The 19,049-nt window shown below is 45.1% G+C and overlaps 2 protein-coding genes across 4 annotated transcripts in view; one reads left to right on the top strand and one right to left on the bottom strand.

Annotated features, from left to right (window-relative positions):
- The window catches only part of LOC126353927 (cationic amino acid transporter 3), a 356,276-nt gene that overhangs the window by 99,552 nt on the left and 237,675 nt on the right, over positions 1-19,049 (bottom strand). For all 3 annotated transcript variants that reach the window (XM_050003182.1, XM_050003183.1, XM_050003185.1), the window contains one exon: positions 15,247-15,481. In XM_050003182.1, coding sequence (XP_049859139.1) covers positions 15,247-15,475 — 229 coding nt within the window. In that variant the 5' untranslated portion in view covers positions 15,476-15,481. The remainder of the gene's footprint in view (positions 1-15,246; positions 15,482-19,049) is intronic.
- On the top strand, positions 15,474-17,076 carry LOC126355595 (uncharacterized). Its single transcript, XM_050005958.1, has 2 exons — positions 15,474-15,514; positions 15,990-17,076. The coding sequence occupies exons 1-2, from the start codon at positions 15,474-15,476 to the stop codon at positions 17,074-17,076; spliced, it is 1,128 nt and encodes a 375-aa protein (XP_049861915.1).

The raw sequence follows: 19,049 nt of genomic DNA, 5'->3' as shown, positions 1-19,049 counted from the left end.
GGGAGCTGCTCTAACCACTGGCGTGTGTTGTATGTTTCGCTCAGTCGCCTTCTCTGACCATCTTCTGGAATATCAACTAATTTTTGTGAATATTCTCTAGTTATATTTCATAGCTCGTTGGATATCTTGAATTCAAGCGTATGGGACTATAATTTTAAATCGTTGAATCGGAAAGGTAGGCTCTACAGTCATACTAATAATAGAAAAAAATGCATTTTGTATACATATACCGATTATGCTTAGCATTTAGGTATCAAAGTTGTCAACCTTGGAAGTACTAAGTGGATAAATGTCAATCCATAGAGATAACGTAAGTTTCTTATACGTCCTGCCAATATCAGTTCTTGAGGCGGAACTCACCGAATCAGTTATATAAAAAAAAATGGCTGTTTTAGATTCCTGCGATGTCTTGGATTAACTTCAGCAGACGCCCAAGTGTACAATAAATAATGGCGGTGGTCGACTGTCAGACCTTTCTTAAACTTTTTATGCTTATTTATATGTCGTATTTGTAGGAAATTTATGAAACATGAGCCGAAATTGACCAAGATAAACGATATGTTATCACTCGTTATGTTTTACTAGGATGAGTCACTGCACCCCATGCACAAGGTGTGTCTGAGCCCATTGTGTTATTGCATTGTGTGCTGTATTGCCAATCAGATGAGTATCTACATCCACAATCTGCACCGACATGTTACTGAATCACTTCTACAACGGACACGAAATGAAATTTCATGGTGCGACAACCAATAGTCATGTTGTTCGAGCATCCGCTCCAGTTTCGAAAGCATCATGAAGTATAACAATGTTTCACGCTTAGTTTGTCACTGTCGAAGAACCACACACCACATTCAATGCTCCTCTGCAGCCCTTCATCATTACACCTGACACGGTTTTTTAGAAAGTGTCGCTTTGTTCTCAAGTTTTAAATATCACACATTATTTCAAACGTGTTAAGTTTCAATTCATTTTCGTGCTTACTCCACCGTGTTTTATTTTTTCAGACAGTTGTCTAGCTGTCACGCTCGCAGATTTCTATGTCGCAAGTTGCCTTGACCTGGTGACACACTGTTTCTGGCGTGTCTCCCAGTAGTGCAGTGCTATGGCTGCAACGTACGACGACAGTGAAAAAATTTACTCCCGAGACGGGTGAAAGTCTGGCTGTTTCAGGCCGAATAAGTGGCTTCTCATATCTCATTAGTTTTCAGTATACATTACGTATAAATTTACCAGTAAGTATGCAGACGCTTCTGCACCTGCGAGCTCGTCGTTTAAACTCGACAGGTAGGCCATTGCACGCAGTTACGAAGTGTGGCTGTTCGTTTCTTCACAGGCGTTTCGGTTTGAGTTGGGTCTATCTGCGGTATGTCGTAACGATCAACAAAATACGAATCTTATCATGTAGTTATTTGTTTACTTGCATTTTGTAGCATCAGCAACCAAGTTTCGTTGCCATTTAGTGTCTTGTTAGTCTGTGGCAGCTACAGGAGCCGAGTTTTACGAAATCACTTTCGTTTGCAAAATGAATAATCCCGTAACACTGAAACTTACTTGGCAGGATTGCAAAATCAGCAGACAACGAAAAAATTCATTTACTGACTTCTCAAGGCAATAAGGACTAGTAAACACACTATAATATTTTTACTACTCGAGTTGGAAGCTCCTATTGACATTAAAAACGAACACACACACATTTTTTGAGAAGTCTTGTCCTTCCAATCTGCTTAGAAGGATGGTATCCTCAGTAAAGTTGGTCGAACGTTCAGAGTCTCACTTTCAGAGAGCACGATGCTACAAAATTTTTAATTGCGGGTTCGCTTGTAAGGCACTACCCTATACAAATACAAAGATTCACGTTTTGTTGCTGCACTAGCTGTTACGTTTTTGCTGTAGATTCGCCGTCTGTACCAAGGGCGTCCAATGCCCGGGTGCAAGGGAGAATCCGCGGCCTTCACTTCCACCCCCTTCCCCCTCCCTCCCCCCCCCCCCCCCCAGCTTCTGGAGATAGGAAAAAAAAGGGTAGTGTTGTCAGGAGTTTTACTTTCAAGTATATAATTTAAAAGTCGTATTACGTAGGTTCTCAACTATATTGGAACTGGAACCTTTTATGGCTAATTACAAGTCGCCATTCGTCTTCCAAAATATTAAAAATACTCCATATCCTCAGGTCTAGCCTTTCTCCCCTGAAAACTATCGTAATGGCGCTCTTTGACTGTACGACATTAAACGCTCTGGACAGTACTGATATTCAATGACACTTTCTGCTAATGGCAGTATATAAATAGAAACGAGGGCTTACGTGACGTCTGCCATAAGTTTAAACACCGTTATTTTGTATGCCTTAAATTAACAGAATAATTCTTAGAAATTTCATATCCACAGCGATCGTATGAACATCAAGAGCTCAGAAAAAAAGCTCATACTAGGCAAAAAAGGAAATCTCCGGGAAGGTTACTGGCATTCAGGAGTTTTAGGATCATTCTACTAACGATTTTTACTGAACCCCCATTACGTTCCGCATCAGTGAGCTCTTTACGCAACACGCATTCAAACCACGGCTGGAGAAAACATGGCTAAACCGATTCCACATTTCACATAGAACAGCTGGGCACACACTACTCTCTTTTCTTTGTTTACGTCGATTAGTCTCTATGAACGTGGCGTATTATTTTCAAGTTTATTACTGATATATATTCTATGGCTATCAATCGCTGTAGTTAGCTACTGCATTTAATGCACTAGACAAAGAGTGAACTTACTGAAACATTCGTCTCGTAGTACTAAAGTTTCATGGCAGATGTGTCACCTCAAAAAATCTGCAAAAATATCCTTTCAGATCTTGATAACATTTCAAAGTGATGCGAAGATTGGTAGTCTAGTTTAAATACCTTTAAACGTTAAATAGCGCGCTTCATGGCATAAAGAAAAGTGTTGTCCAACGGCTACGACGTCAATGAGTCAAAATTAAAGACATCAGCTAGTACAAATGTACACTACGTGTCTGTAACAATTTGTAGGGACATGAAACTAAACAACTGACACAGTCCAGTCACATTAATCTGACTATCTGTCAAAAGCTTGATTAACCTCCTTTTGCAGCTAGGACACTGCGATACATGTAGGAAAAGAGTGAATGAGATTCTGGGCTGTGGACTTTTGCATTAAGAGCTGTGGGACTGCAGTCTACTACTACAAAATGGATAGCGTGTTTGACCCTGTGCAGGACTGTTTTAAATCCTAACAAACGTTATTTACCATGTGCTTCTCTGTACTTTCCGCCAATCATAACCGTTCGGTATCAGTTAACATACATTTACTGTACGACGAAATTCGACTGTATGTCTATGAGGTACTAAAGATACACGCGAGTTAACTGCTGTCATTGATGCTTTCCTGGAAAGAAGAGTGCCATCCGCCTCTAAGTTGGCTTCCATCTGCGAAGATGCGAGAGGCCCGCATGGAAGACTTACACATATTCGTAGTCTCCTTAACGACACACAATTTGTTGTGTGTACTGTTATGCCATTCCGTCTCCCAAAGACGAAAAACCCTGCGGTGTAAGACAGAACGCAGGTCAGGTTCAGAGAAGCAATCACCATAAGCGGTTTCCGCGTGGCCTGTTTGGCCAGCCTGTCGCCAAATTCGTTGCCTGGGATTCCGACGTGACCTGGGGTCCAGGCGAACACCACTGAACCGTTCAAGAGCATAGATGGACTCCTGGATGGCCGCTACCAAATGTCGCACTCGACCTAAAAGCACCCGCCGCTAGGAGGACGCCACATCGGTGCACTGGGTCGAGTAAGCGCAACGCTGAGGGCGCTGCCGAAGCATAAACCAGACTCCAATAGTCAAGGCGGGATTAAACAAGGGCTCTGTAGAGATGCAGCAGCGTAGAGCGATCTGCGCCCCAGTTGGTGCTGCTAAGGCAGCGGAGGGCACTGAGGTGGTGTCAGCACTTCCGCTTAAGCTGACAAAGATGAGGAAGCCAAATCAATCGGGCGTCGAAAACCAGTCCTACTGATTGATATGTCTCCACTACGCTAAGTGGGTCGTCATTAAGGTAAAGTTCTGGTTCTGGAAGAACGGTACGGCGCCGGCAGAAGTACGTGACACAAGACTTCGCGGCTGAAAAGTGGAAGCTGTAGGCTAGAGCCCATGACTGCGCCTTGTGGATGTCTCCCTGTACGCGCCGCTCAGCAACACCAGTACTGGAGGAGCAGTACGAAATGCAGAAGTCGTCTGCATACAGAGGTGCGACGGACGGCTCCACAGTTGCTCCTAGACAGTTAATGGCCACTAAAAATAGAGATGCACTCAATACAGAGCCCTGCGGAACCCCATTCTCCTGGATATGGGCAGAACTATGGGAGGCACCAACTTGGACAAGGAAAGTACGGAGCGACAGGAAAGTTTGGATAAAAATCGAGAGCGGGTCTCTGAGACCCCGCTTGTATAATATGGCAAGGATATGATGTCGCCAGGTGGTGTCATACGCTTTTCATAAATCAAAATAGACAGCAAAAAGGTGTTGGCCTTTGGAAAAGGCTGTTCCGATGGCGCACTCGAGAGATGCAACATTATCAGTGGTAGAGTTACCCTGCTGGAAACCACCCTGGCATGAAGCCAGTAGGCCACGTGACTCCAGAACCCAATCCAACCGCTGACACACCATACGTTGTAACAGCTTACAAAGAACGTTTGTGAGGCTAATGGGCCGATAGCTGTCCACATCAAGCGCGTTTTTGCCAGATTTGAGCACTGGAATGATGGTGCTCTCCCGCCATTGGGATGGAAAGACGCCATCGCACAAGATTCAGTTGAAGATGAAAAGGAGATATCATTTGTAGTCAGACGAGAGACGTTTAAGCATCTGAGTGGATATGATCTAGCCCAGGAGCTCTGTCAGGGCAATGTGCAAGGGCACTGAGGAGCTCCCATTCCGTAAATGGGGCGTTATAAGGTTCACTGTGGCGTGAAGTGAAAGAGAGAACTTCCATGCGCCGTTTGAGAATGCGAAAGGCTGTCCGATGCAGAGGCTCGAGCATAGTGCTCAGCAATCGTGTTTACGTCGGCAGATAACACTATCGATGGTTATACCAGGGACACGTGTTGGGGTCTGGTACCCAAAATCACGACTGATCTTCAAACAGACTTGGGAAGATGACTTATGGTAACCAATGGTCGACACGTACCTCTCGCAACACTCCTGTTTCCGCCAAGGCATCAGCTTTCGCCGGGGGCAACCCAAAGAACGAGGGATCGCATTTTCCGCCGCAGAAACGATCGTTGCAGTTACCTGCTCAACCACAACATCGATGGCACCATGTGAGGGAGATTCGACCGTGACAGTAGAGGTAAATACTTCCCAGTCTGCCTTGTTGAAAGCCCATCTGGGTTGGCGTCCATGGGCATGACGCTGGGGGAGTGACAGGAAGATGGGGAAGTGTTCGCTACCACACAGCCTGCATGTGCTCTCCAGTGGATAGCTGGGAGAAGACCAGGACTGCAAACCGAGATATCAGTGGCCGAATATGTGCTATAGGCCACACTGAAATGTGTGGGGGCACCTGTATTTAAGAGGCAGAGGTCGAGTTGTGACAGTAAATTTTCGACATCTCTGCCTCAGCCAGTAAGCACAGTGCCACGCCACATGGGGTTATGAGCATCAAGATCTCCCAAGAGTAGGAAAGGTTTAGGGAGTTGAGCGATCAGTGCAGCACCCTGAACGCATTGGCTCCACTATCTGGAGGAAGATATACGTTGCAGACAGTTATTTCCTGTGTCGTCCGTATCCTTACAGCCACAGCTTCAAGATGGGTTTAAAGAGGCACAGGCTCACTACATACTGAGTTCCAGACATAGACGCAAACTCCACCTGACACACTATTATAGTCACTGTGGTTCTTGTACATCCCCTGTAGCTGCAAAGGGCAGGGGTCCGCATTGCCGGGAACCAGGTTTTCTGGAAGGCAACACAGAAAGCAGGTTTAAATCTTAACAATTGCTGTAGCTCAGCCAGGTGGTGGAAAAAAACCGCCGCAATTCCACTGGAAGGTAATGTGACCGTGAGGCTGCGAAGGCTTGAAGCATTCAATGAGCCAGTTTACATCTCAGGGTTACCTGCCGCCACTGAGCAGCATTCGTGAGCAGTCTGTATCCATTGTGTCTGAGGATCCAGCAAGAACTAGGTCCTCAGCAGATGCCAGAATCTCCATCTCATCCTCAGATGCAGAGCTTGTAGGTAGCTGTGGTGTGGGTCCCATTCCAATTCCCTTTGTCTTGGGGGGTCTTCCTTTTGGGCTTCTTTCGTTGCTCCTTGGGTTTCTCTGGTTGGGAGAGCTTCACTGATTCAGTCTCCAGGACTGAGGATGCTCTTAAAGCACTTTCAGCCACTAGCGGGTCTCATCTTTCCCACTAACAGAAATGTGGGAAAGGAGAGACCCAAGGGACTCCTTCCCAGCGAAAGGAGCCGAAGAAGACTTAGGCTTCTCCGGCTGAGAAGTGGGGACTGGTGTCCCCCATGGTTGGGAGGGCACTGCTCCTGAGGTAGGTGGTGCACGAGCAACAGGGAGGCAACTGCCCCCCACCATCAAGGGGGCAGGAGCAGTCTTTCAGCTCAGAGCTGACTGGAATTCGTGGAACTGATGGGGCTACAACTGTTCGTGTAGTGGTGACGTAGGGAGGAGGTCATAGCCACAGGATGGAGGTGCTCAAATTTCCTCTTAGCCTCGATGTAGGTCAGTCGATCCAGGGTCTTACATTCCACGATTTTCTTTTCTTGCTGTAAAATCCTGCAGTCTGTTCAGCAATGGGAAAGATGCTATCTGCGGTTGATACAGACGGGAGGCGGGGTACGTGGAGTATTGGGATGCGAAAGATGCCCTCCATCTCGACATGTGACGCTGGAAGTACAGTGGGACAACATACAGCCGAACTACCAGCACATAAAGCACCACATTGGGGGAGGGATATATGGCTTCACATCACAGCGGTAGACCATCATCTTGACCTTCTCGGGCAATGTGTCAACGTTGAAGGCCAAGATGAAGGCACCAGTGGCAACCTGATTATTCTTCAGACCCCTACGGACGTGCCAGACGAAATGAACACCTCGGCGCCCTAAGTTGGTGCGCAGTTCGTCGTCAGACTGCAAAAGAAGGACCTTGTGGAATATAATACCCTGGACCGTATTTAAGCTCTCATGCAGCGTGGTGGTAAAGGAAACATCCCCCAGCGTGACAAGCGAGTAATGCCCATGACTGGGCAGATGGTGCCGTTTTTATCAAGATTGACCCTGACTGCATTTTGGACAAGCCCTCCACCTCCCCAAACTTGTCCCCTAAATGCTCAACAAAAAACTGAGGCTTCATTAAAACAAAGAAGTCTCCATGAGCTCTCATATATGTGAGTTATCAGGGTAAGTAAGGGTCGCTGCCATCCTTAGCCTGGTGTTCCTCCCATGGTGTGGCCTGGGAGGGGAGTGATTTAGGGTCATTCTTCAGTGCATTGTACTGAAACTTTGAACACTGAGACTGCTGATGTATGATCAATAGCAAGTGATGAAATGGTACACTTCATTGCGCATCATCCACCCTGTAACCACCCACTCTCAATAGGGCGCCTCCCAGCCGCAAAGGTGACCTGGCAGGATGGCCATTGTCAGGAGTCCCGATGCCCCAGGGTGATGGGCATCTACTCCTTAGCATACATGGGGAGTTAACGGTGCAGGCATCAGGAGAGTGATCCCTGTGTGGTCAGGGTGCTACAGCCAACAGGGTACACGGCGGCTCCACCACAACGGACTGGCTACCATGCTGGATATCAGGTGCAACCAATCGAACAGGTCCATTATCGTCGTCGGCGCAGCAAACGATACTGCATAGTGGATGGAGGAAAACGCACCCAGGAGGGTGACCTCGCCCAACAGCTAGATAATGAGCGGAACTGCAGATCCACGTCGACAAAGGATGCGAGAGGTCTGAGCTCATGATGGACACACTGCACCATGTAAGGGCGCCCTTCCCCAATTGACTCTCTCTTTGGAAAAAATTGGAAAAATATGGGTCAAAACTGACAGGGGACCATCACAAAGGTCGAAACGTGAGATACTCCTTTTAGTCGCCTCTTATGACAGGCAGGAATACCTCAGGCCTATTCTAACCCCCAGACCTGCAGGGGGAGTGAACTGTCTTTTGGACTGGAATTTCGCTTTACTCAGGACACCTTTTTAGTATTATTTTCGCCCCAATTTGTTGAATTACTTTTTGTGCTATCTAAAATGGGTTTATTTGTTTATTTTTCTTCTCAGATGAAGCTACTGGTGGCTTGCATTAGGCGGAAATCCTTTCCAATTTTCTTAGGAAGCACGGAAATAAGAGGAGCTGCAACATTCAGAAGAAGATGATGATGATCTGTTTATTATGCCAAAAGTAATCCCCATAACTGTTAATCCATTTACACCATTGTGAGACAAGATGAGTGAACTCATATGTTGCTGAGGTTGTTTGTGTGCAGGATGTGTAAGGGCTTCTCAGCAAAACTTCTGCAGCATAGTCCATTCTTGGTATCTCGAATGCGATTTTCATATCTTTGGAGCCCTGAAGAAAGACGTTCGTGGCCGTCGAGTAGCTACAGACAAACAGGTACAATCGCGGTTCTGTAAGCAACTGAACAGTTTTGCATGAAGGAATTGACCATCTTGTCTCATAGGAGGCTGAATGTGTAAACAGTTATTTTTATTACTTACAACTAACTTACTTATTAAACAGTTTACTTACTTGTTTCCTTGTTTTACTATGTCTGTCCCTTTAAAAACACATCCGCGTCCGAAGGAACAGACACTGATGATCCACAGCCACATCAGTTACTACGAAATTTATTCGCTGATTGCGAATGCTTTGACATTATCTGATTTAGGTATAGATATATTACCTGTTAACAAACACGAAAATTTGTCCCAGACGGGGACTCGAAACCAAATATCCTGCTTATCGGGATCGGTCACCCTAACCTTTTCGGCTGTCTCTACGTGCTTCCCGGACCGTACCAAACCTACATATGCCACACTGACTACAGCGCCTAATGTTCACAACACTGTTTATTTTCCCTAATAGGGGATTTCAATGTTATTATCATCGTTTTGTCTATCTAGGCTCTTAATAGTTTAAAATGTCTTTTCTTTCAGATAAGGCATATGGAAGTCTTGATTGGTCTGGGGAGAGTAAGTGGGTAGTCACAATAGTTAACACCACCGGGCACAAACTGTCATGTGTCACTTATACGTAGTATATCTACACAAAATACAGCCCATGTCAAAGAATTCACAATCAGCAAATAAATTTCGTAATACTTTTTTTGTTCTGTACATTTTACATTTGACTGAACCTTATATTTTCAATTCTAGCGTGATGCCACAATCTCCAATGATTGTCGAAAAAACTTTGTCATTATATAAATTTTAAAAAATGTCACTTGAAGCTAAAAATTTCATGCCCAAATTTGCATATCAGTTTTGGGTGTTACATGAGGGCGGCTGAGAGAGTACAAACAGATAATGGTGATAATACGTATGGATGCATTTTTTCATGATTTTGGTGTGTCATTATATAATTACATCATAAATTTACATTATCGCTAATGTTGTATCGTTGCTTATCGGTACTGCCGGAGCCGGTGCGCCGCAGATTCCTGTGGGAGCAGCAAGCGGCGCTTTGAACATCGTCATCATTGAAGACCCTCCAGGCCGCCGACCAGTGAAGATCGCATGGCCGTGTTATAAAACGCAGGCACCATGCACCAGGTTTCCAGTCGAGATTACTTCCGCGGCGCTAGTTGGTGCCTAACGTACAGTGGACTTAGACGCACGCCCGTGTCGGGCCTCTGTTAACAGCTAGCTGCGGCTGCCACAAGTTGTCGACAGTTTAGCATTTCTTCACCCGCAAGTTGAGTACAATGTATTTGTTTAAAGTGTGCTTGTGTTAAATAATCTTCCGCTTGCCTGTGCAGATTTCTACGGCGACAGATCCCCTCTGCTACTTTTCCATCTATTTATCATTAGCAGCGAGGACGTAACATTTGGCTCCTCGGAAGGTATCCTCTCATCAAAACAAGTATGACGATTCGCGTTAAAAGTAGCTTTTATAGCAACTTTGACACTTCCATGTGTAAGGCATGTCTGGCAACTTAACGTTCTCCAGGGCTTATTCCATAACTGCTGCAAAAGATACACTTCCGTTGATCCTAAAAAATAGTTCCTGAGTGTTGAAGCTTCAGAAGTTAGAAAAGGTTGCCAGCTTTCAGTTTTCAACGAGCAAACAATTCAACAATCTTGTAACTCAGTAATCCAGAAACTCTGTTATTAAACATTTCGATGACAGCTTGAAAGTACGACCAGAATATAACCACCAATTGATCTACACAGCCATTGAGATAAGAGTCCTGCTACCCTCACATCGTTTGAGACACCTCTCCCTCCCTCCCGTGCGATTTTCTCTTGCTTACTGAGCAGTGATTTCTGGTCCAACTGATCCAGAAACCTGTAAACGATGAAAAGCTTAAGCACGATTTGCCACTGATTTCAGCGCTATCACATTACAAGTAACTGAACGAGCTTGTGGTGTCTTTAGTAGAGGACATTTTCAATATATCTGTTCATCTGTGTCTCTCTATAACTTCTTACGTGTCCTTCGGTTCTATTACTAGTTCAATGATGATCGCAGTGATTAGGCGAGTGGCAGAGATTAATTTCGAGAGGTAGCTGATGTCTGGATCATAGAATAGGAAGCTGTACGGCAGCTGCTCATGTAATAAGAACAGACAGCAATGAGTTGAGACACACGACTCTAGGTACAGCGGCAGGTCATCTTTGGTAGTATGCTAGCAAAACGCAGTCAGTCAGCAAAGGAGGCCACTTTCAAAATACTTGCGAAACCTATCCCAGATTATCGCTCAGTGTGTAGCGCTGATCGGAGGATTGAACATATTCAGAGAAAAGCAGCACGAGTCATCACAGATGTGTTTAACCCACGGCCCGAAGATGGGCGCCAATTATCCTGCAGAGACGTACTTACGAAGTTTCAAGAAACAGTATTAACTGAAGAATCTACAGGGTGGTTATAATTAAACTTCCGCCACTTCATCAAGCGTAGACGGGAACTGTATACCGTATGGGTACTTAACTTTATAGGAATGACGTTCAGAGTGCGTGCTGCAGGATTTGTGTTGCTAGTAGTGTTAGTATAACAACTTGCCGTTGGGGGTCAGTATCGGTACAGCGATGTACGGTTCAACCACAAGCATAATTACGCATTACAGTTGCAGTCAGTGTGGGTCTGGGCAAGGTGAACAGTGCTTTATTCGTAAAGCCGTTCTATCGAAACAGCAATAGTGATTCTTGAAATTTTCCCTGCGTAATGGGTATTCTGTAAAGTTTCGCGATTTCAGCCGGATTACGTCGACTTCTTGCCACGATATTTCAGCTTACAAACAGTCAGACATATTCATCACGTAAGCGTTGTGCAGTGGAGACTGCTAGTGTAAGTAATCTCCCACTCGCCTACAAAGACTTGTGCTCTTCCCGGTTCGGGAAAAGATGATCTGAGCTTACCGAGGTCTGGAATCTACAGAACACCTTGCCAGTGTGTCAAAGCGTACTTTGGTCAGACAACGAGCTCAGTGAGTGAAAGATGCGTTGAACATGATCGCAACACGCGCCTTTCGCTGTCCATTAAGTTAGCCATAACAGAGTATTTTACCTCCACAAGATATCCCAGAGATTATTCCGCCACGGAAGTCTTGGCCTCAACGAGATTCACCTGGGATTCAACTGTTAAGGAACCAGATATCTTATTAATCGTGATGGCGACTTTCAACTGGAGAAGAAACCACATCCGGTGGTGTCTTAGATATCTTGAAAAAAACAAGAGATTTTATGACTAGTGACGCGTCTAGCGACAGCTCATTTTATTAATTTGGACAGAGAGCATGCATGACGTATCACCAATACGCATGCGCCTGCGCGCCATATCTGGAGCAATATTCGAAGAGAGCGCCTAACTCGATAGAGGTCGCTCATGCGTCTCCGCGCCAGTTCTTGGTACAAAGCTATCTCCAGCGCAAAACACTGACCTGAAGCTGGCTGAGTAACTGTCAAACAAAATACCGTGGCAAGAAGTCTACGTGATCAGGTTGCAATCCTGATAGTTCGTAGCCACTCTCCACTAGTGTCGACGAATTACAGAAATACAGAGAAGTCCTTTCCGCACCTCGATTGAAGAACACGATTCGGCAGTTCCAATTAAGTGGCGACTTGGGAATTGCTCCTGGGAGTCGCCGACCGCCAATTGCGTCCCAAATTATTGAAGTTAAAAAGAAGGTTGTAAACATGGAAGAATCCTGGAGATACTGGGAGGTCTCAGATAGATTATATAACGGTAAGACAGAGATTCAGGAACCAGGTTTTAAATTGTAGGGCATTTCCAGGTGCAGATGTGGACTCTGACCACACTCTATTGGTTATGATCTGTAGATTAAAACTGAAGACTCTGCAAAAAGGTGGGAATTTAAAGAGATGGGATCTGGATAAATTGACTAAACCAGAGGTTGTAGAGTTTCAGGGACATCATAAGGGAACAACTGACAGGAATGCGGGAAAGAAATACAGTAGAAGAAGAATGGGTAGATTTGAGGAATGAAATAGTGAAGGCAGCAGAGTATCAAATAGGTAAAAAGACGAGGGCTAGTAGAAATCCTTCGGTAACAGAAAAAATGCTAAAGTTAATTGATGAAAGGAAAAAATACAAAAATTTAGTAAGTGAAGCAGGCAAAAAGGAATACAAAAGCCTCAAAAATGAGATCGACAGGAAGTGCAAAAAGGCTAAGCAGGCATGGCTAGAGGACAAATTTAAGGATGTAGATGCTTATCTCACTAGGGGTAAGATAGATAATGCCTACAGGAAAAGTTAAAGAGACCTTTGGAGATAAGAACTACTTGTATGAACATCAAGAGCTCAGATGGAAACCCAGTTCTAAGCAAAGAGGGGAAAGCAGAAAGGTGGAAGGAGTATATAGAGCGTCTATACAAAGGCGATGAACTTGAGGACAATATTATGGAAATGGAAGAGGATGTAGATGAAGATGAAATGGGAGATACGACACTGCGTGAAGAGTTTGGCAGAGCACTGAAAGACCTGAGTCGAAACAAGGTCCCGGAGTAGGCAACATTCCATTGGAACTACTGACGGCCTTGGGAGAGCCAGTCATGACAAAACTCTACCATCTGGTGAACAAGATGTACGAGACAGGACAGAAACCCTAAGACTTCAAGAAGAATATAATAATTCCAATCCCAAAGAAATCAGGTGCTGACAGATGTGAAAATTACCGAACGATCAGTTTAATAAGCCACAGCTGCAAAATACTAACGCGAATTATTTACAGACAAATGGAAAAACTGGTAGAAGCCGACCTCGGGAAAGATCAGTTTGGATTCCGTAGAAATGTTGGAACACGTGAGGCAATACTGACCTCATGACTTATCTTAGAAGAAAGATTAAGAAAAGGCAAACCTACGTTTCTAGCATTTGTAGACTTAGAGAAAGCTTTTGACAATGTTGACTGGAATACTCCCTTTCAAATTCTGAAGGTGGCAGGGGTAAAATACAGGGAGCGAAAGGCTATTTACAATTTTTACAGAAACCAGATGGCAGTTATAAGAGTCGAGGGGCATGAAAGGGAAGCAGTGGTTGGGAAAGGAGTGAGACAGGGTTGTAGCCTATCCCCGATGTTATTCAATCTGCATATTGAGCAAGCAGTAAAGGAAACAAAAGAAAAATTTGGCGTAGGTATTAAAATCCATGGAGAAGAAGTAAAAACTTTGATGTTCGCCGATGGTACTGTAATTCTGTCAGAGACGGCAAAGGGCTTGGAAGAGCAGTTGAACGGAATGGACAGTGTCTTGAAAGGAGGATATAAGATGAACAACAACAAAAGTAAAGCGAGGATAATGGAATGTAGTCGAATTAAGTCGGGTGATGCTGAGGGAATTAGATTAGGGAATGAGATGCTTAAAGTAGTAAAGGAGTTTTGCTCTTTGGGGAGCAAAATAACCGATGATGGTCGAAGTAGAGAGGATATAAAATGTAGACTGGCAATGGCAAGGAAAGGGTTTCTGAAGAAGAGAAATTTGTTAACATCGAGTATATATTTAAATGTCAAGAAGTCGTTTGTGAAAGTATTTGTATGGAGTGTAGCCATGTTTGGAAGAGAAACATGGACAATTAATAGTTTGGACAAGAATAGAATAGAAGCTTTCGAAATGTGGTGCTACAGAAGAATGTTGAAGATTAGGTGGGTAGATCACGTAGCTAATGAGGAGGTATTGAATAAGATTGGGGAGAAGAGAAGCTTGTGGCTCAACTTGACCAGAAGAAGGGATCGGTTGGTAGGACATGTCCTGAGGCAGCAAGGGATCACAAATTTAGCATTGGAGGGCAGCGTGGAGGGTAAAAATAGTAGAGGGAGACCAAGAGATGAATACACTAAGCAGATTCCGAAGGATGTAGGTTGCAATAGGTACTGGGAGATGAAAAAGCTTGCACACGATAGAGTAGCATGGAGAGCTGCATCAAACCAGTCTCAGGACTGAAGACAACAACAACTGTTGCATTGACAGACTGCTGGATGCAATGTGCAATCTTGAAGTAGTTCAAGAATTGTCGCGACAGTTGAACATTCCACGGAGCACCGTTCGAAAAGTGCTGCCATTAATTGTGAAATGCTATCTCTAGTGCGATTCCAGGCTATCGCAGATGCAGTTGGTGATCACACTGAGCGAGGTTTGCAACCTAGAACGGAAATGTTACTATTTCGTATGAAAATTGAAATGTTTCTTTCATTGGTTTCCTGATTATTTCTCTTCCCCGTGTAATTACAAATGTTCCCGCGAAATTTCATTGTCCTAGGATCACTTGTTTTTCGTGGAGACTGAAGTTTAATTATAACCAACCTGTACAATTATGCTACAGTCCCCTACACACCGTTCACACAAATATAAAATTACATTAATTACAGTGCGCAGAGGCGAATTTAGGCAGTTAAGCTTCCAGTACTCCGGACACGAATAGGATGCGAAGAATCCGTAAAACAAGGTACAATGGAAAGTGCTCCCTTCTGTGCAGTTGACAACTCTTCGCAGAATATGTGTGTGTGTGTGTGTGTGTGTGTGTGTGTAGAAGTGTGTGGTACCTGCAAAGGCGGAGGCAATGGCGGCGACCAGGAAGGAGATGGTGACCGCGGGCCCCGCCTCGTCGCGCGCCACGGCGCCGGCCAGCACGTACACACCCAGCCCCAGCGTCGAACCCACACCCAGCAGCGTCAGGTCCAGCACGGACAGGCAGCGCGACAGCTGGCTGGAGGACACCGCCTCCGCGCTCAGCGTCTTCTGCCGCGACAGCGCCCGCAACGCCGCCCACATGCCTGCCTGCAACAACGGCACACTGACGCTCAGCGCTCCGTCTACACCATGACACCCACAGTATTAAGCTTTGCTTAGAGCGGCATACCAATTCTCAGCCCTCCATCTAACCACGATACCCGCAATATTAAGCTTCGTTCACAGTGGCACCACCCGCCAGGTTAGCCGAGAGCACTAATACGCTACTTCCTGGACTCTGATAGGCGCGCCGGCCCCGGGTCGAATCTGCCCAGCATCTTAATGACGGAGGCCGGTGTCCTGGCCAGCCTGGATGTGGTTTTTAGGCCGTTTTCCACATCCCACAAAGTGAATTCCGGGCTGGTTCCCACGTCCCGCCTCAGTTACACGGCTCGCAGACATCTGAGCACATTCGCACTATTCCATGGATTACACTAGCCACAGGCAGTTGGGGAACACCCAGGGAGTGATGGCAGGAAGGGCATCTGGCCACCCCTTCAATTAACCTTGCCAAATCCGATTAACCATGACGACCCTGTGTCAATGCGGGAAAAAGGCACAAGAAGGAGAGAAAGAGGGAGGAGAGAAAGAGGGAGGAGAGAAAGAGGGAGGAGAGAAAGAGGGAGGAGAGAAAGAGGGAGGAGAGAAAGAGGGAGGAGAGAAAGAGGGAGGAGAGAAAGAGGGAGGAGAGAAAGAGGGAGGAGAGAAAGAGGGAGGAGAGAAAGAGGGAGGAGAGAAAGAGGGAGGAGAGAAAGAGGGAGGAGAGAAAGAGGGAGGAGAGAAAGAGGGAGGAGAGAAAGAGGGAGGAGAGAAAGAGGGAGGAGAGAAAGAGGGAGGAGAGAAAGAGGGAGGAGAGAAAGAGGGAGGAGAGAAAGAGGGAGGAGAGAAAGAGGGAGGAGAGAAAGAGGGAGGAGAGAAAGAGGGAGGAGAGAAAGAGGGAGGAGAGAAAGAGGGAGGAGAGAAAGAGGGAGGAGAGAAAGAGGGAGGAGAGAAAGAGGGAGGAGAGAAAGAGGGAGGAGAGAAAGAGGGAGGAGAGAAAGAGGGAGGAGAGAAAGAGGGAGGAGAGAAAGAGGGAGGAGAGAAAGAGGGAGGAGAGAAAGAGGGAGGAGAGAAAGAGGGAGGAGAGAAAGAGGGAGGAGAGAAAGAGGGAGGAGAGAAAGAGGGAGGAGAGAAAGAGGGAGGAGAGAAAGAGGGAGGAGAGAAAGAGGGAGGAGAGAAAGAGGGAGGAGAGAAAGAGGGAGGAGAGAAAGAGGGAGGAGAGAAAGAGGGAGGAGAGAAAGAGGGAGGAGAGAAAGAGGGAGGAGAGAAAGAGGGAGGAGAGAAAGAGGGAGGAGAGAAAGAGGGAGGAGAGAAAGAGGGAGGAGAGAAAGAGGGAGGAGAGAAAGAGGGAGGAGAGAAAGAGGGAGGAGAGAAAGAATGAGAAGGAGGAGAAGAAGAAGAAGAAGGAGGAGGAGAAGGCAGTGGCACACCAATACTCAGCACTCCGTCTACAGTACGGTACATGCAGTATTGAACTTTGTTTACAGCAGTGCAACAATGCTCACCACTCCATCTACACCGTAATTCCCACAGTATTAAGCTTTGTTTACTGCAGCGCACCAATTCTCAGTGCTCCATCTACACCACGATTTCCACTGAATTAAGCACCATTTACAGAGGTACACCAGTGCTCAGCACTCAATCTACATGATGATACCCACAGTATTAGGCTTAGTTTACAGCAGCACACCAACGCTCTGCAATCCGTCCACAACACACTAAGTGCACTATTAAGCCTGAATGAATTTTCACTCCGCGTCAGAGTGCGTTGGTACGAGATGTTTTGACTGATTAAAACTGAGTCCGACCAAGACTCGACTCGAGGCCTTTCCCTTTAACAGGCAGCTGCTCTGCCAACTGAGCTACCCAAGCACGACCCCCCCCCCCGTCCACATAGCTCTTTACTTCCGCTATTACCGCAGATGAGGTTGGTAGGGCACTTATTCGGAAAGGCGAAGGTCCAAAGTTCGAGCCTCGATCCGGCTCACTATTTTAATCAGCCAGGAAGTTTCAGTATTAAGTCTGTTTTACTAGAGCGACTTTCTGGTCAAAATCGACTACTTCTTGTGAGTGCACGTCATGCTCTTGAATGTAAATCAGGAGCCACCTACATTCGCGAGTGATTACTGATGTCAACGATCAAAGGACTGTGCCAAGTGTAGCGTCCTAAAATCTTGACTATGCTGCAGTTTGTGTATGTGCAGAAATGGGAATGTAGCATCGTCTGCTGACATCGATACTTAAGTTGCTTTCATCGAGCGAACTCTTATTGAACTAATGGATTTTGTGCTGTTGCGTGTTCTTGACCTGTATTTTGTTGGTTGATTTTTTCGTGACATACTATAAAGGTTGCACCAGGGCTTGGTATTTTTCCTATTAGTGTTCAGCCACAAGAGAGATGAACTATCTGAAAGTAAAAAGATGTATGTGATTTACAACACATAGATAAAGAGAATGTCTGCACCGTGGCAAGAAGTCGACGTAATCAGGTTGCAATCCTGGTAGTTCGCAGCCACTATCCACTAGCGTCGACGAACACACACAAACATTTATTAATGAAAGTCGTTTGAGCAATGAAAAAGTGAGATCCAAATAAATACAAACATAATTGTCGAGGTTATTTAACGGTTAGGGGGAAACAAAGATACAAATTGATTGGCGACTCCATGGAGTGCTGTGTGCACAACGACCATATATGTTAAATTAAAAGGAAGCTCAGCGCTGGCCTTAATATTGATGGTTTATTGATAGCAAATTCGATTTTCAATCACATAGTGATGATCTTCAGTGCTGTGATGTACACATTAAACTCATAGGCACTGATATCAAGTTATCAGTAACCAAAACCGACAAACCATCACTATGTGATTGAAAATCGATTTTGCCATCAATATTACGGTCAACGCTAACCTTCCTTTTAAAGATACAATTGTTACAGCAAAAAGGCATTATTTAATGTCTTCCAAATATTGTTTGACACATTCTTAAGATTTCAACAGAAGATAAATGCAGGTGTCTCGATAAGTCTGCACAAGACGTTTCCTATTGTTTCCATTCTTCCGTTGTCAAAAATATCAACGGCGAATCTTGCTTTGGTCATTAACTCGATTACTATTACTTGTTTTTACATTCTGATACAATACTTCTATTTATCCGTAGAAAGCGTGCTCCCTGAAAGTCTCACTTTCATCGTTCAGGTGCCAAATCTCACAGCAGACAGATCTCGCATCACCTACAGTTTTCACAATGGCATGTGAACGACGACGACTACACGTGATAGGTGAGACTCAGTACAGGAATAAAATCTGTAGGGGAGTTGCAGTAGACTCACGTGTACAAGTAGTCGGTTGAGACAAGAGAGTATGTAATGTAAAAGAAGCTTTATACCGTTTTTCCCAAGTGGCATTATTTATTTTTTAATGAAACTGGATTAGTCTTATTTTTAATGTGTTGGATCATAATATGATAAACTGTCTCCACACTTACTTCCCTTAAACAATTTTTAATATAAAAATATTTTAGCTATCTTTATTTCGATTAATAATGATATGAAAATATAGTTTTAGTGGCAGTGGTT

This window comes from Schistocerca gregaria, chromosome 3 (assembly GCF_023897955.1).
Source record: "Schistocerca gregaria isolate iqSchGreg1 chromosome 3, iqSchGreg1.2, whole genome shotgun sequence".
Lineage (NCBI taxonomy): Eukaryota > Metazoa > Arthropoda > Insecta > Orthoptera > Acrididae > Schistocerca > Schistocerca gregaria.
The sequence above is the reverse complement of the archived record's forward strand: the minus strand, read 5'-3'. Positions and strand labels throughout refer to the sequence as shown.